Source organism: Notechis scutatus, chromosome 5, assembly GCF_049901735.1.
Source record: "Notechis scutatus isolate UNSWTSFEM ecotype Mainland chromosome 5, rNotScu1.2, whole genome shotgun sequence".
NCBI lineage: Eukaryota > Metazoa > Chordata > Lepidosauria > Squamata > Elapidae > Notechis > Notechis scutatus.
Window position 1 is genome coordinate 7,963,857 of NC_142013.1, and position 25,401 is coordinate 7,989,257.

At 41.0% G+C, this 25,401-nt stretch overlaps 1 protein-coding gene across 15 annotated transcripts in view; it reads right to left on the bottom strand.

Moving 5' to 3' along the window:
- The window catches only part of DLG2 (discs large MAGUK scaffold protein 2), a 1,023,659-nt gene that overhangs the window by 659,886 nt on the left and 338,372 nt on the right, over positions 1-25,401 (bottom strand). Inside the window, exon 1 of one of the 15 annotated variants that reach the window (XM_087966070.1) lies at positions 11,299-11,690. The exons of the other annotated variants lie outside the window; for them this stretch is intronic. Within the exon in view, the coding sequence (XP_087822196.1) occupies positions 11,299-11,340 (42 nt within the window). The 5' untranslated portion in view covers positions 11,341-11,690. Of the gene's footprint in view, positions 1-11,298; positions 11,691-25,401 lie in introns of those variants that run through there. 15 annotated transcript variants of the gene reach the window in all.

Here is a 25,401-nt window from a genome sequence, read left to right on the forward strand (position 1 = left end):
CTGAATTTTGATCCCCCCCCCCCCCCCCCCCCCCCCCCCCCCCCCCCCCCCCCCCCCCCCCCCCCCCCCCCCCCCCCCCCCCCCCCCCCCGTTGACAGTATAAAAAAAAAAAAAAAAAAAAAAAAAAAATTTGAACACTGGTGCGAACATCAGGATGCTGCAAGGGTTGTAAGTGTGAAAAATGATCATAAATCACATTTTTCATTGCCGTTGTAACTTTGAATGGTCACTAAATGAACTGTTGTAAGTCAAGAACTACGTATACAACACTTTTTAGAGAAGAAAGGAATTCTGTTTTCCCCCAATGGTGACATTCACCCATTTAGTGTGATTTCGAGATTATTATTTTTTCTGAAAGAGAATTTTGACTAGGTTAATGGTTTAGTGGATCAGGCCAGTGGTGGGAACAGGGCCACAGAATGTTAAAGCAGCGTGGAAAATAATAATAAGAAACCCTAATTGTATTCAGGGAAAGCTTGTTTCTCATTGTCTTTCCTATAATTCTGGCAGCTAGTAAAACAATAAAAAGACAGCCGTGTACAGTAGATATTCCCCTATGGCAAATATGAATTTCCTGCATTGCACTGAATAAGCAATCTGAATCATTCAATGCCTGTGTTTATTTAGAATTGTAATGCATTTTAAGAAAGATAAATACCGGCATTTCCATCAGGTGGAACTCTGCTGCCTCAAATACAGAAGGAGTCTCCTTCCATCTAAGTCTTTTAAATATATTAAACTCTTGACTCTTGTCATCCTTCAGACACTGTGGGATTTCCAGCAAGTCTTTCTACACCAAAGATTTTAGATCAAGGGGTAACCGACTTCAGCAAACTCTCAGAATTTTCCAGCCAGTATGGCTAACTGGGGAATTCTGGGAATCGAAGTCCACAATCAATCAATCAATCAATCAATCGGAATAGAGCTGGAAGGGACTTTGGAGGTCTTCTAGCCTAACCCTCAAGGTCAAGTCTTAAAAGCTGTCAAGGTTGAACGTCTCTGCTTTGAATCGAAGCCTAAAATTATCATTTTTGAAGATCTATATATGTATATAAAAGCAAAATACCACTCATGCCATCATGACAAAATCTCCAGAACCATAAAGCCTACAAATTTGAAATTTGCCACCTATGTTCCTCTTGGCTTCTAGGTGCTCATTAAGAAAGGATTTTTCGAAATGACCATCAGAGCATTAGTATTTCTTATACATGCTCTGATGCTAAGGATTTCTATTCCCCCTCCCCACCTGAAAAGAAATCTGTCCCAAATGCAAAACAGAAGCAGAGGAGAGGAGTAACAGTCCTCAACTCCCTCATACACTAACAGGACACTAGCCAGATGAATACCAATGGATGCTGGAAGGCAAAGGCAGAATTCCCACCCCCCCTATTTTCCTCCCCAAAAACGAAGTCTGATCACATAGTTTTGTAGTGAAGCATGGGTATCCAGCGAGTATACAATATGGGGCTAGATGAAACCTTGCTTTAAGGCCTCTATCTCTGTCCCTACAAAATAATTAGCAACGTAAATTCAAAATCACGGTCACCCACAATCATAAAGCAGTAGTTTTCGAAGCTTCTGATAGAATAGAATAGAATAGAATAGAATAGAATAGAATAGAATAGAACAGAATAGAATAGAATAGGAAGAGGAATGGAATAGAATAGAAACAGGAATAGAAACAGGAATAGAATAGAATAGAATAGAATAGAATAGAATAGAATAGAATAGAATAGAATAGAATAGAATAGAATAGGAACAGGAACAGGAACAGGAACAGGAACAGAAACAAGAATTGAATTGAATTGAATTCTTTATTGGCCAAGTGTGATTGGACACACAAGGAATTTGTCTTGGTGCAAATGCTCTCAATGTACATAAAAGAAAAGATACATTTGTCAAGAGTTAAGAATCATAAGGTACAACACTTAATAAGAGTCATAGGATGCAATCAGCAATCAAATCATACTAGGAAACAGTCAGTATAAATCGTAAGGATACAAGCAACAAAGTTACAGTCTTTAGAATAGAATAGAATAGAATAGAATAGAATAGAATAGAATAGAATAGAATAGAATAGAATAGAATAGAAAGTAGGAATAGGAATAGGAATAGAATAGAAAATGGAATAGAATAGAATAGAATAGAATAGGGAATAGAACAGAACAGAACAGAACAGGATAGAATTCTTTATCGGTCAACTGTGTTTGGACACACAAGGAATTTGTCTTGGTGCCATAGCTTAAGGACTGCCTTGTCCAGAAGAGATCTTTTTTTCTCCTTTTTATTATACTTCTTGCACATATCAGAAAATTGTGAAGTGAACATCTGGGATGATATGATCAGTTTAAGCTGCCTGTCAAGAGAGCCTCTTGAGCCTAGCTGTCTTCCAACATAAGATTTATACCTGATGCCGCACTCAAGATGCTGTGGCTTCCAAAGATTTCAAAATAAAGCCATCATAGTATCTTGGGACACACCAGTGCCTTTCACGCGTTTATTCTCAGCTTAGATTTCGGAACATAATAGACGGTATCACCCCAAGATCTGAATTTTTGATAGAGCTAATAGGTAGTCCTTGACTTACGACCACAATTGACCCCCCAAATTGAGACATTTGTTAAGTGAGTTTTGCCCCATTTTACCACCTTTCTTGCCACGGTTGTTAAGTGAATCATTACAGTTGATAAATCAGTAACCCGGTTGTTAAATGCTCGATGGAGATCAATGGAAACGTTGAACAGTTCATTATTCATTGAATCGTTGAGAAATTAATCCAAAATTTCTTCTTACACGGCATGTTTTAGATCTCCAAATTAGGTAAAGACCATTGGCTCTCTTGACTGGATGGAATCAAACCAATACAGGTAGTCCTGGACTTATGACCACAATGGAGCCCAAACTTTCTGCTGCTAAGTGAGACTGTGGTTAAGTGAGTCATAAATATACCAAGCATCCGAATTTTGAATTCTGGCCATGGGGATGCATCAATGGTCATAAGTGTGAAAAATGGTCATAAGTTGCTTTTTCTCAGTGCCATTCAAATGGCCACTAAACAAACGGTTGTAAGTTGAGGACTACGGCAATATGTTGGGAGGTAAGCAGTGAGGTATCACAAGGTTCCGTCTTAGGCCCAGTACTCTTCAATATCTTCATCAACGACTTAGATGAGAGAATAGAAGGGAAACTTATCCAATTTGCAGATGATACTAAGCCAGCATAAATAGCCAACACCCTGGAAGACAAACTTAGGATCCAAATAGATCTTGACAGACTTGAACACTGGGCCCTAGCTAACAAAATGAAATTCACTGTAGACAAAAGTAAAGTCAAGAAAAACCAAAAGCACACATATAAATTAAGAGAAACCAGGCTCAATAGCAGTAGCTATGAGAGCGATCTTGGAGTCTTAGTGGACAACCAATAAAATATGAGCTAACGGTGTGCAGCGGCAGCCAAAAAAGCCAATGCAATTCTAAATTGCATTAACAGAGGGATACAATCAAGATCAAGGGAGGTAGTAATACCACTCTATAAAGCCTTAGTAAGACCACACCTAGGATACACACCAGTTTTGATCACCACGCTGTTAAAAAAGATGTTCAGAGAAGAACAACAATGTTGATTAGGGGACTGGAAGGTAAATCATACGAACAGTTGCAGGAACTGGACCTGGCTAGTCTAGTGAAGAGAAGGACCAGGGGAGACAGGATAGCAGTCTTCCAATATTTGAGAGGCTGCCACAGAGGGGAAGGAGGTCAAACTATTTTCCAAAGCACCTGAAGACCAGACAAGGAGTAATGGATGGAAACTGAACAAGGGGAGCTTCAACCTGGAAATAAGGAGAAATTTTCTGACAGTGAGAACATGCCTTCAGAAATTGTGGGAGTTTTGTCACTGAAAGCTTTCAAGAAAGGACTGGACTGCCATCTGTCAAAAATGGTGTAGGGTCTCTTGCTTGGGAGGGGTTGAACTAGATGACCTACAAGGTCCCTTCCAACTCTGCTATTCCAACAAAAAGCAGAGAAGCTCCAGAATTAATCAGCTTGGCCTCTTCCAGATACATTGAAGAGAAAGAGCCATCATTCCTAAGCAACCATTGTGTGAATATATAGCAATCAAGGGTAAGCACACATTACTGGGCTGTCCAAGATATGTTTGTTTCTGTCCTTAATGACTCTCAATTCATTCCCAGTAGAACATCCCTTTTGCTGGAAATTGTGTAGGGCATTGAATAATGACTGTCAACATTGCATTAGGCATGCCTCTGGAGTAGCATAACTAAAGAAGTTGCATACACAAATGCTTTGTTAACTTCTCTTGGGGGGAAAAAAAAAAACAAAATCTAACCCCACCCCCCTCAAGAAATTACATGCCAATGTAAAACAAGCTCACCCATTGAATACTAAGTTGGTCTTTTTAATCAAGATCATTATAAGATGTATACCACAAGAATCAAGCAGGTGCTGAAGCACCTAACATATACATCTGTTCCTTGTGCTGGAAATGTTTATTTGCTTTTAAAGGCTCCAAATTGCCATCTAATGCCATGTTGTTTATTCATAACCATTGAATGTCAACTCCAACACCGAAAGAAACAAAGAAAGCCAAAATATAGGGGACCAACAGGTTGACACGATCACTCTGTGCCAACTGAATTAATAAACAGTGCCAGATCTGGGTGTATTATATTTTGGGAGGAATAACAACATGGATTCTTTTGTTGCGAAAATTCTATTTAATAAGATTTTCCCATAGCAGAAGAATAAAACAAGAGTTACTGAAAATGACAGGAGCAACCAATGCACTTCAGTTATCATATGAATATTACCGGGAAATGGCTGGTCAATTTTACTTAAAAGGAAAGGATATCTGTTGCCATATTTTCTCAAGGCAAATTTTTTATTATCAAATTGAAAAGTTTCCATTGCTAGCTTTTAACAGAACAGAATAACAGAGTTGGAAGGGACCTTGGAGGTCTTCTAGTCCAACCCCCTGCTTGGGCAGAAAACCCTATATCATTCCAGATAAATGATTGTCCAATCTCTTCATAAAAACTTCCAGTGTTGAAGCATTCACAACTTCTGGAGGCAAGCAGTTCCACTGATTGTTTTAACAGTCAGGGAATTTCTCCTTAATTCTAAGTTGCTTCTTTCCTTGGTTAGTTTCATTGTGTCTTGTCCTGCCTTCAGGTGCTTTGGAGAATAGCTTGACCCCCTCTTCTTTGGGGCAGCCCCTCAAATATTGGAAGACTGCTATCATGTCACCCCTAGTCCTTCTTTTCATTAACCAAAGAAGACCCAGCCGATCAGCTGGGACTCAGGAGGAAGAGAATGGAAGGGAGCAGGGCCAGTCAGAGGTGGTATTTGCCGGTTCTCCAAACAACTCAAAATTTCCACTACCGGTTCTCCAGAACCTGTCTGAACCTGCTGAATACCACCTCTGTATTGGATCCTGCAATTCAGCATTAAAATTATCAAGATATCTGAGGTCTGCGCTACGTTTCTTGGTTAGAATATAATTTCATTTGCTGTAAGATTTTACACCCATTTTCTTCATTCAGCAAATGGCTCGGTGCTTAAGCATTACAGGGCCACTTTGATGAAATTTATGAAAATTAAAGGAATACCCAGGGACATTAACCATAGCACCCCCACAATCAACCCAGCAACCAATTATTTAGCCCAAGCGATTGAAAATGTTTTAGCACCAATGGATGGCCATTAAAACTTCAGCCAAGCATTTTATATCAATAAAAAAACCAACCCCAAAATGCTATTTGCTTGACAAACAAACCTTTATATTCAGGCAATATAAGATATCGATAAGTAATAAGAGCCCTTTGGAAATCAAAGTTTCTTGCTCTCTATAAATGGAGCTGGAAATGGAACATTAAAACATGAAATTGTAGAACAATCCATGTCTCTCCAAGACTACAATTCATCTTTTTTTTTTCCTATTAAAACTTCCAGAAATAGCATTCATGCAATGTTATAAATTAAGACTAACCCAAACACTGTTTCTTAAAGAGAAAAAAAAAAAGCCAACATTTGAATAGTTACATACATTTTAGCTCATTCTTAAAAGTCAGTGATTCCCCAAATATACCCTAGGGAAAATTAATATGCCATATGATACGCCGTTTTGGCAACAAAAATGGAAGTTCCTATTTTAGAAACATCTACAGGTAGTCCTCAATTTACAACAGTTCATTTAGCGACCGTTCAAATGAGTGGTGAGGTAACCTAGAGATGGAGCCCTTGCGTCACAATCAGGAGGCTGTGAGTTCGATCCTAGGTAGAGGCAGATATTTTCTCTCTCTGGGCACGTTGAGATTATATCTGCTGAATATAACTCCACATTGGCAACAGGAAGGGCATCTGACCAGTAAACATCAGCTCTATTCAGTTGCCCAGAATCCACGCCTCCCAAGGGATTATGGGGTCATTGAAAGGAGACGATGATTTAGTGACCATTCAAAGTTACAACAGCACTGAAAAAAGTGACTTATGACCATTTTTCACATTTTCAACCATTAATAATTAGGAATAGATGCAGGTAATCCTCAACTTATAACAGTTCATTTAGTGACCACTGAAAAAAAGTGACTTATGGCCATTTTTCACACTTACGACCTTTCTAGCATCCCCGTGATCATGTGATCAAAATTCAGATGCTTGGCAACTGGTTCGTACTTATGACCGTTGCTGTGTCCTAAGATCACCTTTTGCAACCTTTCGACAAGCAAAATCAGTGGGGAAGCCAGATTCAATTAACAATCACATCACTAACTTATCAAGTGCAGTGATTCACTTAACAACCGTGGCGAGAAAGGTCCTAAAATGGGGCAAAACTCACTTAACAAACGTGCCACTTAGCAACACAAATTTTGGGCTCAATTATGGTTGTGAGACAACCTGTACTCTCCTGTACATAGTGGAGTAAGACATTCATCCTCTTTTTTCTCCCCTAATATCCAGGAAATTATACTCTGTCCTGGGAGAAAATCAAGAGCCGCCAGGGTATTTTTGATGCTGCTTCAGCTATCACTAAGCATTATTGGGAAATATTCCAGAAATATCACCATTTCCAAGCAGACATGGTATGATATGTACCCTATGACTACCATTAAGGGTTGCACGTTATGATTCTTGATTCTTAACGAATGTATCTTTTCTTTTATGTATACTGAAAGTATTCGCATCAAGACAAATTCCTTGTGTGTCCAATCACACTTGGCCAATAAAGTATTCTATTCTATTCTATTCTATTCTATTCTATTCTATTCTATTCTATTCTATTCTATTCTATTCTATTCACTAAATTCTAGCAGACTGGAACAAAAGCATGATATTCATTAGTATATACCAGGGTTTCCCCAACCTTTAAGATGTGTGGACTTCAGTTCCCAGAATTCCCCAGCCAGCCATGCTGGATTCTGGGAATTGAAGTCCACGCCTCTTAAAGTTGGTTGGGAAATCTTGTTATATTTTCTGAATGCACTCTGGAGGAAAAATGCTTATTATGCAGAAATCCAAATGAGAGCAGATGTTGGTCACTTGTCTAGACATTGTAAAACGTGGATTAATAAAAGTTTACTATAAAGTGACCCAGTTAAGCTATGGACACACACACACACACACACACACACACAAAAATCAACCACAAAAATCTGCATTAATAACTTTTCTTCCTTATGCTCTTAATTTTTTGTCTCCATTTCACTTCATCATCCCAGAATTATTTATTTCAGGAAATAAAAAGAAAATACCAGAGGCATTTTGCAGACATTCTACCCAAGCCTCGCTCGATATATAGAGTGTAGCAAAACTCAGACCCCCATCAATAATGGATTAAATTAAAAGTTCAGATGGGTTGCCGTTTTGTTCTAAACGTTTATTTGATGCATGATCTTTGAACCTTTCTAAATGCAGGGACATTTATCCTGAAGGGAAAAAAAAATGAACAAAGCATACTGTGAAGGAATAATAGATGGAAACTGAACAAGGAGAGATTTAATCTGGAAACAAGGAGAAACTTTCTGACAGTGAGAACAATCAACCAATGGAACAAAAGTTGCCCTTGGAAGTTGTGGGAACACCATCACTGGAGACCTTCAAGAAGAGGTTGGACTCCCATCTGTCAGAAATGGTGCAGGGTCTCCTACTTGGGCAGGGGGTTGGACTAGATGACCTACAAGGCCCCTTCCAACTCTGCTTATCTGTTATCTGTCCCATGGGGAATGACTTTTGATATAGCCATTATATTTTTAATATGCATGCCTTATTTAATGAGTCCGCTCTGTAACAATATAGTCATAAATTTGGGCAATGCTCCTTTATTTAAAACATTTATATACCACACACACACACCCATCTTATAACAAACTCTGGGCGACTCCCAATCAAGCATAATGACCTGTATCTATTTTTATACGGAGTAGGAGAGATTATGTATATTCACAGTCCATATTCATCACTAAGAGTATAAAATTTAAAAGACTTTTAAAAAATGTAAAAGTCACTATTAACCAAGTTTCTGGCATTTGCAGAAAAGCATAAGCAACCTGCTTTCTAACTCTTAACTTACTGAAGCCTTACTCATATATATTATGTAACCACAGTTAGCTGCATACCGATTGTACATCTTAATAGTGACATTTTCAAAGCATAGAAAAATTGGCACACAAACAATTTAGATGGGTCACAGTAAGGCTGTAGACAAACAATGATGTAGAATAGCCAAAAATTACCATGAATGAGTCATTACGCTCTTGTTAAGGACTCTCTCACACACACACACACACACACACACACACACACATATTGTGCAGGTAATATGCAAGTTCCTTGTAGCTGCTTCACAACTTTATTAGAAATTCCTTGCCAAGTTAACCCACACTGGCTACTTGTCTTCACATACAGTACTTCACATACAGTACAGCTCTTCCTGATTCACCTCATAAGTTTTCGGCTGTGCAGACACATTAAAGTAGAATAACAGAGTTGGAAGGGACCCTGGAGGTCTTCTAGTCCAACCCCCTGCTTAAGCAGGCAACCCTACACCACTTCAGACCAATGGTTCTCCAATCTCTTCTTAAAAACTTCCAGTATTTAATCCAACCATACAACGTTACATAACAAATATTCCCCTTTTAACACATTTTGGATATTAACTGTTGATATCCTTCATAAAAACAGTTGCTAATGAAACATCCCCTTATAACCTTCATTGGTTTTATCAATCTCCCTGTTTTAGCTTTGTCTCCGCATCTAAATGCACCCAGGTAGAGCTTTGAAGTTCCTCACAAAATTTAGAACCAACCAATCTAGGCTGCAAAAAGAAAAGAAAAGAAAAGAAAAAAGAAAAGAAAGTTGTGTAGCTTTTTCTAATTTCCTATCCCTTGCAGTTGAGGGCTGCTACCTATTCATGTATATACACACACACTTACTACACATTTATATGTATGGATATGTATAGAAGCATATATATGTATGCCATATATGTATGTACAGACACACAGAGAGAAATATAGGGCCTTTTTCCCCCGCTAGCCCAAGACATAGTGAGAACACTGATATTTTCTCCTCAAGGTTGACCGACAAATGCAAATCCTTCAAATGTTGCAATTCCATTTGGGAGTGTTTGTGGGTTTGATCACAATCTTTTCCAGTGAGGGAAAGGGATCAATCAATCCAGGGACTTTTATGGTGGAAGTTTGGAGGAGAGAGGTTAAGCCAAAATAGCCCCAGAGATAAGATGCCAAAAACCCATTAACGGGAGAAAATAGGTTAGAAGTAACCTAAAGAATTTTTCCGTGCCGATATGATTTCAGATGTAATCTTCAGTTCGATTCACAGTCTGGGACTGGTAAAAACTTAGCAGTTGAAGTCCTAACCAAGGGCCCTATAAGAACTATTAGGGCAACGTCTGAGTATATAGGCAGTATATGCTGTATTGTTGTTGTTATTATTATTATTTGCAAAAGGAGATGCACAAGCTGCCCCCCCCCCCCAGCCTTAAAGTCTTAATGCAGCATCTGGATTTCTAGGCATAACGGTGACAAGTTAGAAACAGAGCCTCGTTTAAGACCAGCTCCCTCAGACAGTTCTGCTGCTTTCCAGACAGTTCATTAGCAGCCAAACAACCTCCTCGCTTGTCCCCATCAACACCGCCCCCCCTAAAAAAAATCATCCAGTGATGCAAAGAAGCCAAACTGTACAGAACCTCAAATTTCTGCCTCCAGATTGAAAGGCAGCAAATGATCACCATTCGGAAATCACCTTGCTGGCCTATTTAGACCTTTTAAAACACCCCTCAGCCAAGGAAGAGAAGAAAGCCCTATTGCCAAGACCCAGCCTCCCCCCCTCCCACACACACCCCCTCCTGCAGAGTTGCACCCCAAAGGTCATTACTGGTGGCATGGGAAAGCCAGCATGTGCAAGGAAGGCGAGCACCAAGGATAATAAACACAGAGCCTCTCCAACCACCTGTAATGAAACGGCTGTTCAAAGGAGCATTCCCAAAGTAGAAGGTAGACATTTTCTACAGCAGGCTTGGTTTTAGAGAGGGAAAGAAAGAAGAAGGGAGAGGAGCGGAGAGGAGGAAGGAGGAAGGAAAGGAAGGAAGGGGAGAGGGGAGGGAGGAAGGAAGGAAGGAGAGAGGAGAGGAGAAAGGAAGGAGAGGAGAGGAGAGGAGGGAAGGAAGGAAGGAAAGGAAGGAAGGGGGAGAGGAAGGAGAGGAGAGGAAGGAAGGAAGGAAAGGGAGAGGAGAGGACAGGAGGGAAGGAGGAAGGAAGGAAGGAAGGAAGGAAGGAAGGAAGGAAGGAAGGAAGGAAGGAAGGAAGGAAGGAAGGAAAGGAAGGGAGGGAGGGAGGAAGGAAGGGGAGAGAAGAGGAAGGAAGGATAGGAGGGAGGGAGGAGGAAGGGAGGGAAGGAGGGAGGAAGGGAAAGGGGAGATAAGGGAAGAGGAGAGGAGAGGAAGGAAGGATAGAAGGAAGGAAGGTAGATAGGAAGGAGGGAGGGAGGGAGAGAAAGGGGAGATAAGGGAAGAGGAGAGAGGAGAGGAAGGAAGGAAGGAAGGAAGGATAGAGGGGAGGATAGAAGGAAGGAAGGTAGATAGGAAGAAGGGAGGGAGGGAAAGGGGAGATAAGGGAAGGGGAGAGGAGAGGAAGGAAGGATAGAAGGAAGGAAGGATAGAAGGAAGGGAAGGAAGGGGAGGGGAGAGGAGAGGAGAGAGGCAGGAGAAAGTGAAGGACCAGAAACAGCCCGACCAAACGCCTGTCTCGTCTGCTCTTACCTTCACGTTAGTCCGGAGCGCACAGTAACATGCAAAAAACATTGCAGTAAACGAGGAGCATAAGGGGCCAAGGCGCAGCTTCTCTCCGCGGCACAAACCATGCACACCCGCACCCAATCGATCCCCAGCATGTGCCTCATCAAAAGCCTCCGTTTTCCCCGGCCAGTTGCAAAGGCATCGATCCCGGGGAATCGCTCGTTAGCTCCCTCGTCAAAAAGAAGCAGAAGAGCCGGCTGGAAGGCACTACTACATGGAAGAAGAAGAAGAAGAAGAAGAAGAAGCTACACGTCTCGCCTTCCCTGCCTGTGGCGAGCATGGTAGGTAGCCAGCGACGGCAAATTAGGAGAGATCTCGGCAGCGGCCACTTAAGAGCCCTTCGCTTGCTTTGCATTCCGGCATGTTGGGTTTTTTAAAAAAATAAAAATCGGGAGGAAGAAAAGAAAAAAACAAAGAAAGGAAAGAAAGAGGAAGCCGAGAATAGGAGAGGTTGAAAGCGGAAGAGTTGGGAGGGGTGGAAGAAGAGGAGGAGGAGGAGGAGGAAGAGGAGGAGGAGGAAAAAAAGAGGACCGCGGAGAGCCAAAGAGAAGAGAGGAAGAAGACGAGGTTTCAGAAAGGTGAGGTTTGAAAACGGTCGCTTCACCAGAGTTCCTGGCTGGATAGGCCCATATAGACTTGCAAGCAAGGAGTCGGAAGGGTTTTGTTTGTTTTTGTTTGTGTATATATAGATAGATATTATTTGACAAGCAGAACGAGAATGTCACATGTGTGTCCAAGGAGAAGGGAGGGGAGATGGAAAGGGTTCTCCGTTCAGAAATTCAGAGTGCAGCCTGCAACGTTGTGGTCTCGCCTTGCTAAAGACGCCGCTGTCCCTCTTCACCCAGACAATGTCATCATCACCCACAACAGATGTGTAACCTCCTCTTATAATAATAATCCTGACAAGAGTGTGGCTGCTGTACAGGGTACTTGTGTTGTGGGACTCACATTCAACTCCCTCCTCCTTTCTCTTTTGGAAATGGTCTCACTCTGCATCTTCAGATCCAGGAGGCCAAGCTGGTTATCAAATACAGAGGGGTTGAAAGAATAGAAGCTACGATAAACCTCTGGGGCTAATCCATATAGCTGTAAAAACTCTTTTTATTTTTAAAGGTTTAAGTTATTTTTAAATCATCTGGAAGGTTTAATCGACTCCGGTCAATGCTGTATAAACATCCCTGGACCCCAAACCCTAGAATGTATTATTTGGGTTTTGAAATAATAGAAAGAGTGGGCGGAAAGGAAAATGGGTTACATATGATGAAAATGAAATGGATGGAAACCAATCAAGGAGAGAAGCAACCTAGAACAAGGGAGGAATTTCCTGACAGGTAGAACAATTCGTCAGTGGAACAACTTGTCTCCAGAAGTTATGGGTGCCCCATCACTGGAGGTTTTTAAGATGAGATTAGACAACCCTTTGTCTGAAATGGTATGGGGTTTCCTGTTTGAGCAGGGGGTTGGACTAGAAGACCTCCAAGGTCCCTTCCAACTCTTATTCTGTTTTGTAGGGCAAAAGAGAGTTGATGAGGTTATGTCTAGTTCCTGGTTCCAAAGTCAACTTGGGCAATTGATGGCCCAGCATAGATTCAGACTAATAGCCTACTTTGCACTGAGTTGCTAAACTTGTAAGACTCATCTTAAACTGCCTCCAGATTGTCCCAAAAGTGCTTTTCCCAAAAGGAAAGTGGATTTCTTTCCTTGAAAATATTTCACTTCTCATCCAAGAAGCTTTTTTCGTTCTAGCTATGGAGAACTAAAGTTCTGTTCTTCAGCTTTAGAACTCAAGAAGCTTCATGGATGAGAAATGAAACATTTTCAAAGGAAAAAAAAAACCCACAACCCACCTCTAGGATCACCTCTAGGATCACCTCTAGGAAAAATTTGGCCGAGGGCCTTCGAAGCAGAGATAAAGAAAAGATGATACTTTTGAAGAAGAAAGGATCTTACAGACAGTCACAAAATATGGTTTTATTTTAACTGTTTTCCCTACTCTATCCTTCCCCTCCCTTACTCTTCCCTTTCCCCTCTCTTAGGCTTTCCTCTCTCTCCTCTTGGTCTATGCCAAGGCCTATTTGTCTTTTTGTTGTACATAATTTGTAGTTGTGTTGTTCTTTTAAAGGTAAAACTAATAAAGTATTTTTCCAAAAAAAAACAAAAAACTGAATTATCTGTTTAGTTTTGGTTTTTAATGGTTCAACAACTCCTTTCCCAGAGACCACCTAAGAGAGTAATGGAAAAACGTGATCTGGAAACCATGATATCATGACCACTGGGTAGAGCAAGGGTCTTCAAATTTGACAGCTTTAAGACTTGTGGACTTCAACTCCCAGATTTCCTGAGCTAACATGATCGGAGGAGGAATTCTGGGAGTTGAAGTCCACAAGTCTTAAAGCTGTCAAGTTTGAAGATCCCTGGTGTAGAGTAATGAAGGTAAGTCTTTTATCTCAGCTCCCAGATGTGGATTGAGATGTTCAGTCCTTTCATTGTCCAGTAAAAAAAAATAGGCCAGGAAGCAAAACCAGTATCTTGTGTCCATGGAACTGTCAGTGCTCCAACAAATCCACCCCCATTCAAATCGTAAGTCTCTAGCCACATCTCTTAGAGTTAAAAAAATGATTTATTAGGAGTGACCATATCGGCGTTAGCTGGGTGTAGCCGACACTAAAATACATCATTCATTTCCCCCTTGACCCTGGTCTTCCCTCCATCCCCTGGATGTATATTCTCCAATGGGTCACATCCATAGCCAAGAGTCATCAATCATGCTCTTCAGTAATAATCTTGCACGCCAACAGCTTCGGCTGCCTAGCAATTATCTGAAGCATTTCAGGAATGCACTACTTTCTCCCACTCCCTTTCTGTTGGCAACTAAAAGGACCAAATAAGTTTTTTTTTTTTAGTTGACAGGAACATATCAATAATAGATACAGCTTCTTTCCATCATCAGGAACATTAAGTATGTCTTGGGGATTTCTGAAGCTTCATTTAAGCCCCTAAAAGAAGCAAAACAGGCATCTACACATTCTCAAGCTGTGCACTGTAGCATTTTTTCGACAACCCTTTCTATCAGCTAATAGCAAATTAGGTAGAACAGCGTATCTCCGATGGCTTTTTGAGTTAACTTTTTTTGGGTCAGAGATTCCAAGCTTTTCCTTCTGGAGGGAATAGCAGAGATGGTCAGGAAAACCGAAAGATGGGATTTTTGTCAAAAACCTTGTCAACCCTAAAAGAGGTTATTTTCAGTCTGCCAATTGATTGTGCTGGGTTAAACGGAATGAGAAAACCAATCGTGTTTAATAACAGCCAGTTGCCTAAATTGTTGCCCTATCACAGCTATTTAATATCGGAGCAGCTGCTGACTTTTATTGGAAAGAGTTTAGGGACATATTCATCAAAAGCGCTTGACTGCCCACAACAGGTTTTTGTTTTTGTTTTTTGGATACATGAGAATTGAAATGCTAGTTTTTTCAGAACATTTCTCAAATCAGACGGGTGTGTCAATGTAATCCTTTTAAAATAATAAAACATGGATTTTTTCTGGAGGCAACTCACTAAACTCAGCAAGAAGTTAGATGTTGGCCAGTAGAGTCTTTGTAATTGCTGCTCCTTGACATCAGACCCCATTGTCAACTGTTATTATTCCTTTAAGTGTACATGAAACTGCAGATTCCACAGGTGATATTCAGCAGGTTCTGACCACTTCTGGAGAATCGGTAGTGAAAATTTTGAGTAGTTCGGAGAACCGGCAAATATCACTTCTGACTGGCCCCGCCCCCATCTATTCTCTGCCTCCCAAGTCCCAGCTGATTGGCTGGGTCTTCTTTGGTTGCCCTGCACAGGAGAACAGAGCTGGAAAGCAGGTTAGTGGGGTGGGGAGGGAATGGAGATTTTGCAGTATCCTTCCCCTGTCACGGCCACCAAGCCACACCACGCCCATAAGCCACACCCGCAGAACCAGAATGTCACATTCTGGTTGGGATCCAACACAAGTCTGAAAGCTCAGAAGACTAAACCTGTGGTCCAGATGACCAACCAAGATTGTCTGTCTGTCTGTCTGTCTGTCTGTCTGTCTGTCTGTCTGTCTATCTATCTATCTATCTATCTATCTATCTATCTATCTATCTTTATTGAATATATTTTCACAATTAACACACTTCCACTCATTACATTACAGCGTGTTCGCAATGGTGTTCACTCACACTGACATATCTCTAAATGTGTAGATTATTATTAACTATTGTTACCGTTATTCCTACCTTCAATTTAAGGCATATATTCAGTTATTTACATAATTATTTACATAGTTATACACGGTATCATTTCATCTTACCATAACTCCTAACTTCCTTTCATCTATCTACTTTATGTCTACCTTCTAACCAGTTATACCGTAGGTTCCAAATCTCATGTTGCTCTGTTTCCTCTCTCTCTCTTTCAATTCCATTGATAACCTATCCATCTCTGTGCATTCTAAAAACTTCTTTTATTATCATAGTGTCGGAAGGAATATTATCACATTTCCAGTTCTGGGTGAAGGCAATTCTTGCCGCAGTTATTATATGATATGATATATTGAAATTTTTTGCCAATTTTATATCCTAATAAAAATATCTCTGGTTTCAAATTCCATTTTTTGTTTTGTAATTTCTTCTAGCCAATTCTTGATTTTGAGCCAATATTTCTTAACTTTAGGGCAGGTCCATGAAACTCTTAATAAAAGCCCGCTAAACATTTGGATTTAAATATCATCAATATGTAGCTGAAGTGTAGCTCAGAAGTCTCCCAACTATAGTATGATGTCATTTTTTTTATTGTTATAGGACAGTTTTTCTCAACCTCATCAACTTTCAGTTGTGTGGACTTCAACTCCCAGCATTCTCTAATCAGAAGAGTTAAAGTCCACAAAACTAAAAGTTGTTGAGATTGAGAATAGCCATAAAGTAGTACTTAGACTTATATACTACCCGATAACATTTTGCAGCACTCTCTGTGGTTTACAATGTAAGCATTATTTGTATATGCCCCCAACAACCTGAGTCCTCATTTTACCAACCTCAGAAGGATGGAAGGCTGAGTCAACCTTCAGTCAGTCAGGATTGAACATCAGTTGGTCAGGATCAAATTTCTGGCTGTGGGCTGAGTTAGCCTGCAATACTGTATTCTAACCACTGCACCATCATGGCTCATCATAAACATTGGTAGACAGCAAACACAATGAGGTTTAATCTGGACAAGATCAATATACTATTGGCTGGATAAGATGGTGAATGTTGAGTAGATATACAGGTGTCTATACTTTCTATTCTTCTGCCCCTCATGCATCTGACTTGTCATTTCAACATATTCATGGATCTGGTCTTGCTTATAGAAGTGGTTAGCAGGAATGCTTTTTACCCACAGTGTCTCAGTGGCTCTGAGAGTGAGGTGGGTGGTTTCTAAATTTGATAAATAAATACAAATATATACCAATTGCATCTTTTCTGGCAAGCCCCAAACTCTAGCTAGCCATATCTGGTTAGCCGGTTTTGATATAACCTACACTTAGGGAACCTTGAAAACATCCTTGAAACTTCCATTGTTTCAAAAAAAGCTGACTGATCAAATTATATTGACTGATGTCATTTTGCCAAAGATCAAATTGTTTGAGCTCAATTCAAATAGTTGGCTTCTGTCAATCAAGTCTCGAATAGGCTGGCACCAGAACATCTCGAGAATTGACTGTGTAGCAGAAGAGCAGGCTGAACTGGAAGGCGGAGTTAAATGTGTCATCAGTTTGGAGTCATAGCATTGCCACAAGAGACGCATGAACAGCTTCCCTGGAATTCTGTTTAGCCTTATCTAAGTCCAATTTAGCATTTACCATTACTTGACTAGAATCACATATGAAGGTAGCAATAATAAACTCATCTGTGCTTTGAATGCTCCTATTTATTTGAGCCTGACACCTTGGTTTAGAGAAGAGCAACAAAGGTGATTAGGGGATTGGAGGCTAAAACATAGGAAGAACAGCTGCAGAAAGTAGGTATGTTTAGTTTGATGAAAAGAAGGACTAGGGGTGATACAGCACTGCCACAAAGAAGAGGTATCAGCCTATTCTCCAAATCAGGGGTTGCCAACCTTTTGAACCTCAAGGACCACCAAACTCATAATTTTAAATCCTGTGGACCAGAGACCCTGGGAAAATCCCCAAAAATGTCTGCAGGAAAATTCCCCACCCCGTTTTCCTACTGATCGATCATTCTTTATTTGGGATCGTAGGATACCATCTCCAGCTCTGTTCTCAGGGGGAGAGACAGAGAGAGACTTTTGGCTTCATGCAAGGAAAGCAGCAGAAGCAGCAGAAGTCTTTCTTTCTCTCCCCCAAACTCCGACAGAAATGAGTCTTTGTGAGATCTTGTCGTGCCGGCGCAGCCTCTTGGAGCAGGAGGCCTTGCAGGGTCCCAAAGACTCATTTCTGGTGGAGTTTGGGGGAGAGAAAGAAAGACTTTTGCTGCTTTCCTTGCTTTCCAGAAGAAGGAAGAAGCGGAAAGAAGCAAACCGGTGGACAGGACAGGCGCATGGGGCGAGTGGGGCAAGTTCCCCCCTCCGCCCTTTCCCCCTCCCCTCACTACCTCACATTGTTCTCAATGCAAGTGATGCAAGCCTTGTGTTCCTGTAGGCCATGTGGGCGGCACAGCCTTGTGTTCCCGCATAGCCTGGATTATTTGCTTTGGGGGTTGCTTTGTGGGTGACATTTCTCTTCGGACCACCAAAATTTTCTCGCAGACCACCAGTGGTCCCCAGCCCACTGGTTGGGCAACCACTGCTCCAAAGCACCTGAAGGTAGGACAAGAAGCAATGGATGGAAAGTAATCGAGGAGAGAAGCAACCTAGAACGAAGGAGAAACTTAACAGTGAGAACAATTAACCAGTGGAACAACTTGCCTCAAGAGGTTGTGGGTGCTCCATCCCTGGAGGTTTTAAAAAAGAGACCGGACAACCTTTTGTCTGAAATGGTATCAGGTTTCGTGCTTGCGCAAGGAGTTGCTCACTAGAAAACCTCCAGGGTCCCTTGCAATTTATTCTGCTTTTTGTTATTCTGAATCTGCCTATGCCTCTTTTGACATGCTGTCTTTGGTTTTACTCAATGCAGGTAGCCCTTACTCAAGATGTAGAGACTTTGGACAATGTTCAGAGAAGAGCAGCTACGTTGATCAAAGCCCTGGACAATAAACCATAGGAAGAACGGCTGCAGGTTTTGGGTCTGACTAGTCTAAAGAAAGAAAGAAGAATTGCGGGGTTGACACGATAGCAGTGTTTCAGTATTTGAGGGGCTGCTACAAAGATGAGGAGGGTCAAATTATTCTCCAAAGCACCGGAGGGCAGGACAAAAAACAATGGATGGAAACTAATCAAAGAGAGAAGCAACCTGGAATGAAGGAGAAACTTCCTAATGGTGATAACAATTAACCAGTGGAACAGCTGGCCACCAGAAATTGTGGGTGCTCCATCACTGGAGGTTTTTTTTTAAGAAGAGACTGGACTTGTCTGAAATGGTATAGGGTCTCCTGCTTGAGCAGGGGGCTGGACTAGAAGACCTCCAAGGTCCCTTCCAGCTCTATTCTGTTCTATTTTAAGGACCAGATGTATAGCAACTGGTCTGAATTATAGCAGACTTCCCTAGAAACTACTTATGGCCCTCATTTCAGGCACTTGGCCATCAGCTCATATTAACAGCTCATTTGCAGCATCCTTCAGTCATGTGACTGTGATTTTCAGTGTTTTTTGCCAGTTTGGGGTATTTCCTTTGGGTTTCTCTGGCAAAAAAAAAACCCGCCCACTGGTATAATGGGTTTAATGACCACAGAGTTTATTTTCAAATATTCTAATGTTTGATTAACCACTGCACAAAAAGGTTGTTGTCAGCATTCCAGAAAACCAACAAATAACTCTTAGGCAGACATTCTCTCCCAAGTTTTTTTTTTTTTTTTTTTAAATTAGAGTAGTAAACTGGCACATCTGGGAAACCCTGAATCTGAAAATTCCGGATTTCCTTGCAATAAGTAAAAAAATACCAATCCATCCCCTGCACTCATCATTGCATCACATGCCCCAATAATCATCCGTCCCAACTAAAGACATCCCCTCAACCACTCCTCAGCCAGGTGCAGAAATAACATGACCTTGACTTAGAAGAAGCTAATGCAATCCTAAATTGTATTAACAGAGGGGTACAATCAAGATCAAGGGAGGTACTAATAACCACTCTATAAAGCCTTAGTAAGACCACACCTAGAGTACTGCATCCAGTTTTGTTCACCACATTATAAAAAAGAGGTTGAGACTCTGGAAAAAGTACAGAGAAGAGCAACCAGGATGGATTGGGGGACTGGAGGCTAAAACATACAACGAACGGTTGCAGGAACTGGGCTTAGCTAGTCTAGGGAAGAGAAGGACCAGGGGAGACATGATAGAGGTCTTTCAATATTTGAGGGGCTGCCACAGGAATGAAGGGGTCAAGCTATTTTCTAAAGAGCCTTTAGGCCAGACAAGGAATAATGGATAGAAACTGAACAAGGAGAGATTTAACCTGGAAATAAGGAGAAACTTTCTGACAGTGAGAACAATCAACCCATGGAACAGCTTGCTCTCGGAAGTTGTGGGAGCGCCATCACTTGAGACCTTCAAGAAGAGGTTGGACTGCCATTTGCCAGAAATGGTGTAGGGTCTCCCTCTTGGGTGGGGAGTTGGATTAGATGATCTACAAGGTCCATTCCAACTCTGATTATCTGTTAGAAGAAGAATGCTGCTATGTCTAGCCAATACACTCCAAGAAATTCCCCCCTCCCATATTCCCAGCTCAAGAACGTGGCAGTGCTAAGATGGCTTCCAAAGCTGACAGTTGTAATATCACACATGGGCAATGTGACCTTGCTTAACATGCTCCATAATTTACGACTGTAATTCCAGGCTCAATTACAGTCATACGTTGAAGGTTGCCCCTTGCGTGTAAAATAGGGGAAACGGTTGATGAAAGATGACCAGGTTGTCTCCAGTGTCCCGATCTGGGAAGAGTTTGCCAAAGAAAAATCCAATCGGCTTCAATATGATTTTTTTTATGCATTTGTTTAGGCAGGACAACATCACAACAGTTTTACAACAGGAAAAAAAAAATCTGCAAAGTCAACCCTTTCATTCATGCTCCAATTCACTTCGGTTTTGTTTTTAGTCTTAGATTGTGTAGTGGGGTTGCCCATATTTTTTCCTCCTAAGCTTTTCTCATCCAATGTTTCTTTTATTTTCAGCTACGAGTTTACTGAGTAAACTTCAGGCAAGCTGGGAACAAGACATATTGTGCAGTTATTAACTATTTATTAACAATTATTATTATTATTATTAACTAGTAACCATGAAGTGGTGAAAATGTTAGCTTGGACAATTACTGTATTTCTAGCCGGGCAATACATTGGTCTGGGTTTTGTGTTCCTTGAAACTGTCTTATTCCATATACGATTTTACTTGTTTTCTAAGAATTCTGATCAGGGGTGAGATTCTGCCAGTTCAGACCAGTTCGGGCGAACCCCTAACTCCAAAGATCAGCTGGGAGAGAACCGGTTAGCTCCGATGATCATGTGGGCCTTGCCCTTGCACCCAGAGGTTGTCATTCAGCAGGTTCTGAACAGTTCTTGAGAATCAGTAGCAGAAATTTTGAGTAGTTCGGAGAACCGGCAAATCCCACCTCTGACTGGTCATCCTGCAGGCCTTCAGAAAAACTTTGGGGTCAGGATGAACAGAGTTCTGAGTGGTGCAGTGGCCTAGAGGCGGAGCTCTCACCTTACAGGAGGCTGTGAGTTCGATCCTAGGTAGAGGCAGATATTTATCTCTCTGGGCACTATGAGAATATATCTGCTGAATATGACTCTGCATTGGTGACAGGAAGGGCATCCGGCCAGTAAACACTCGGCTCCAATCAGCTGCCCAGACTCCATTCCACAAGGGATTATGGGGTCATTAGATGATGATGATGATGATGATGATAGTGGAGGAGGAGAAGAAGAAGAGGAGGAGGAAGAAGAAGAAGAGGAAGAAGTAGAGGAGGAAGTAGAGGAGGAAGAAGGAGGAGGAGGAGGAGAGGAAGAAGAAGAAGAAGAAGAAGAAGAAGAAGAAGAAGAAGAAGAAGAAGAAGAAGAAGAAGAAGAAGAAGAAGAAGAAGAAGAAGAAGAAGAAGAAGAAGAAGAAGAAGAAGAAGAAGAAGAAGATGATGCAAGAGGAGGAGGAGGAGGAGGAGGAGGAAGAAGAGGAGGAAGGAGGAGGAGGAGGAGGAGGAGGAGGAGGAGGAGGAGGAGGAGGAGGAGGAGGAGGAGGAGGAGGAGACAGTTCTCAATTTATATATATTTATTTACTAATATGGCCATTATAGTGTTACGGTGAGATGGGTTCCCATGTTCAACAGTCCTGGAAATCCAATCAAGATACATTTTTGAAGGATCTCAATGATCTTTTGGGATATAAAATAATGGACGCTATCCGTGAATGCGATGGAAAAACAGACAGTTCTCTCTACATTGAGTTGTCACTTTCCTTGGGCATCTCTGTTTCTCCTCCCTTCCAAACGGAGTGCCATTTTTCTTTTCTTTTTCCCAAAAGGAAAAAGGACACCCTGGCTGGCTGATTATTTGTGGTTCATTATTATTCTGACTGCCTCTGGGAGATTAAGGTCCAATTGCAAGGAAGCAAAATCTGTCAGAGTTTCTGGAAATAGCAAAGCAGCAGACCCTCTGGGCTTCTTCCGTTCTAGGACTTAAGCTAGGGCAGAGCTGTTCTGCAGAAAGCGTATCACAGTTATTGGGGGGCAGGGAAATGGTTAGCTAGAAAAGGATAAGAGGAAACGGAATATTTAAAAAAAAAAAAAAAAACCAGCAGAAACACACTGTTAAAATGGGCCATGCAAAAATGATGAAGCGATCTGAGCTAAATTTAGAAAGAAAAGTTTGGAGCTGCACAACAGGATGATTATTGTTAGTGCCAAACCTTGGTGGCAAGACCCCCCCCTCACCATTTGGCATCCCCTAATTCATGCTCCATCATATCGCCAATAAATGTCTTTCTGGGTATGACAGCTCGCAACAGAACACCTTATACCACCAGGCTTGAAATATTGGACCTAGACAACTTAGAACTATGCTGCTTACAGTCTGACCTAAGCTTAGTACATGAAATCGCGTCTGCTACAAGGTCCTACCAGTCAATTGCTACTTCAGCTTCAACCGCAATAGCGCCGTGGGCAAGCAAAAGAATAGATACAAACTCAAAGTAAGTCGCTCCAAACTCGATGGCAGAAAATACGATTTCAGCAACAGAGTGGGCAATGCTTGGAACTCACTAGCTGACTCGGTGGTTACGGCCTCTAAAGCCCCCAGACTTTAACCTTAAACTGATACCCACCCCTCTCATAGGAGAATGAATTTTTATTTTTGATTTGATTTGATTTGTCAATTGCTTACAAGATAATAGGTGTAAGTATAAACATAGTTATGAACACATGGATGCATATAAGAAAAATAAAAAGAAACAATAGGACAGGGACGGTAGGCACATTGGTCCGCTTATGCATGCCCCCGACAGACCTCTTAGGAAAGGGGTGAGGTCAATAGTAGAAAGTCTAAGGTTAAAGTTTTGGGGGTTTGGGGAAGAAACCACAGAGTCAGGTAGAGTATTCTAGACATTGACCACTCTGTTGTTGAAGTCGTATTTCCTGCAGTCAAGTTTGGTGTGATTAACCTTGAGTTTGTATCTGTTGTGTGCTCTTGTATTGTTATGGTTGAAGCTGAAGTATTCATTGACAGGTAGGACATTGTAATGTATGATTTTATATACTATACTTAGATCGAACCAAAGGCAGCGTAGTTCTAGTTTTCTAGGTCTAGAATTTCAAGTCTGGTGGCCTAAGGTATTCTGTAACGAGTAGAGGAGTGGAGAACTCTTCTTGTGAAATATTTCTGGATTTTCTCAACTGCGTTAATATCAGATACATAATGTGGGTTCCAAGCTGATGAGCTGTATTCGAGTATTGGTCTAGCAAATGTTTTGTATGATCTAGTTAGTAGTGTGATATTACCAGAGAAAAAGCTACGTAGGATTTGGTTAACAACTCTTAATGCCTTTTTGGCTATGTAGTTACAGTGGGCTCTAGCACTTGGATCATTTGACATGAGTACTCCAAGGTCCTTGACAGAGTTTGGATCATCAACAAGGTCTTGACTAATTATTCTAGGAAATATTAAAAAGGCAGAATATTTCCCCTAAAAGAGAAATTAAAAATCTTAAAGGAAACAGAAACCAAAGACCCCAGCTCCATGCCCCCAGTAGATATTTTGGTCCCAGCCTATCTACAAAACAAAAGACCTCAGCTCCAGGATGATGGGATTATCCTTCAGGGTAAAGCCATTCAGCCACAATAGGAAATTGCCCTTCATTGCATCACCCAGCAAGATTCAACCAAGCCTGGGACACAGACAGCCTGCAAAGTTAGCAAAGACCCCTGCCCCTGGGAGTCTGACAGACAATAGGATATTTGCCCTCGCCACAGGAACAGGAAGCTCCAGTTCAAAACACAAGAGAGGGTATAAATATATATATCTCTCTCCACTTCATCTGGTCCTGTTCACCATTAAACTATCTTTCCAAGCGGTCTCCATGTTTCCAGTGTCTTTCTTCCCACTTGGAACTGAACCCAGATGGACATTTCTTCCAACTATTGTAAGCTACATTAGCCAATCATCTGAATTAATATAAAGTAACTTACTTCCTGGCAATTACATCGTTATATTATACTATGGTTGTACTACCTGGCTGCTTACTTTCAAGCTTGCAACCATGCTTAAACGTGAGGCGTTTATGTGGATTCATAAGTAAACAACCCAGTTTTTTTAAACCAGGTGGTTACCAAAACAAAGAACGGATGAAAACTCTTTATCTCCTACTTGAATGAGAATCAATTTTAGACCTTTACAGCAGATGGAAGAAAAAAAAAGTACATAAATTTGAACATTGATTGTATAACTAAAGTTGGCATTTGATACACAGCTGGAATGCTTTTCTAATAGCTAATTAGCTTTTTCAGAACAAAAAAAATAAATTGCAAATCTACCTTATCAGGAGCTCCTGGATTGTGATGTGCCTGTTTAATAGCTTCCAGTCTAGCCTAACGGGATAGAAACGACTGGATTAAACTAATTATGATATGCGCATGAACATTAAAATGTATCTATTTATAATTGAATCGTTTTGCTCTTAAGCACACAACTTTAGAGGTATTTTCTTTCAAAATACACCTGTCTAGCTGGGTTTTATTTCAAGGTAATCATGTCAAAACTTACCCGGACATGTTTTGGAACCACAGTACTGTCAATTCCCATATTATTCTAGAATCTACAGATTAGATCAGGGTTTCTCTATCTTGGCAACCTTAAAATGTGTGGATTTCAATTCCCAGAATTCCCTAGCTAAGGAATTGACTGACACTGGTTGGCTGGTTGAGGGGATTCTGGGAGTTGAAGCCCACACATCTTGAAGTAACACTGGAACTCAGGAAGAAAATAGTATTTCTTGAACCCTTTCAATGACAAATTGAAAATATCACTCATTTAACTCTTTTATAATCTGACTATAGTACTATAGCTTGTCTCACCTTGCTTACATTTGGCTCGGTTAAAATTTGAGTAGCCTCAATTCATCTGTATTCTCCACTTTGTCTTACATTTGATGAAGTTCTTGAATAAGAGATATTTATTATACATGACTAGTGGCACCTGTGAGTGCACAGAATTCAATATTTTCATATGGAGACTAATCTTCCCGCTTCTGAAGACAACAAATATATCAGTTCCAGAGAGAGGGAATTAGGAAAGATATGGCATATTTTAACGGTTGATTCAATCGTGTTTTTCCTTAATCCATCATGCATAATTCCCTTCCATTTTTATCCATTTACTGGCGATGCAAGAGACATTAGTCTACAAGGAAATCACCTCATGTCTGAGTGAGGATTTGAACTCAGAGTTTTAGAACAGAGGTCCAAACACC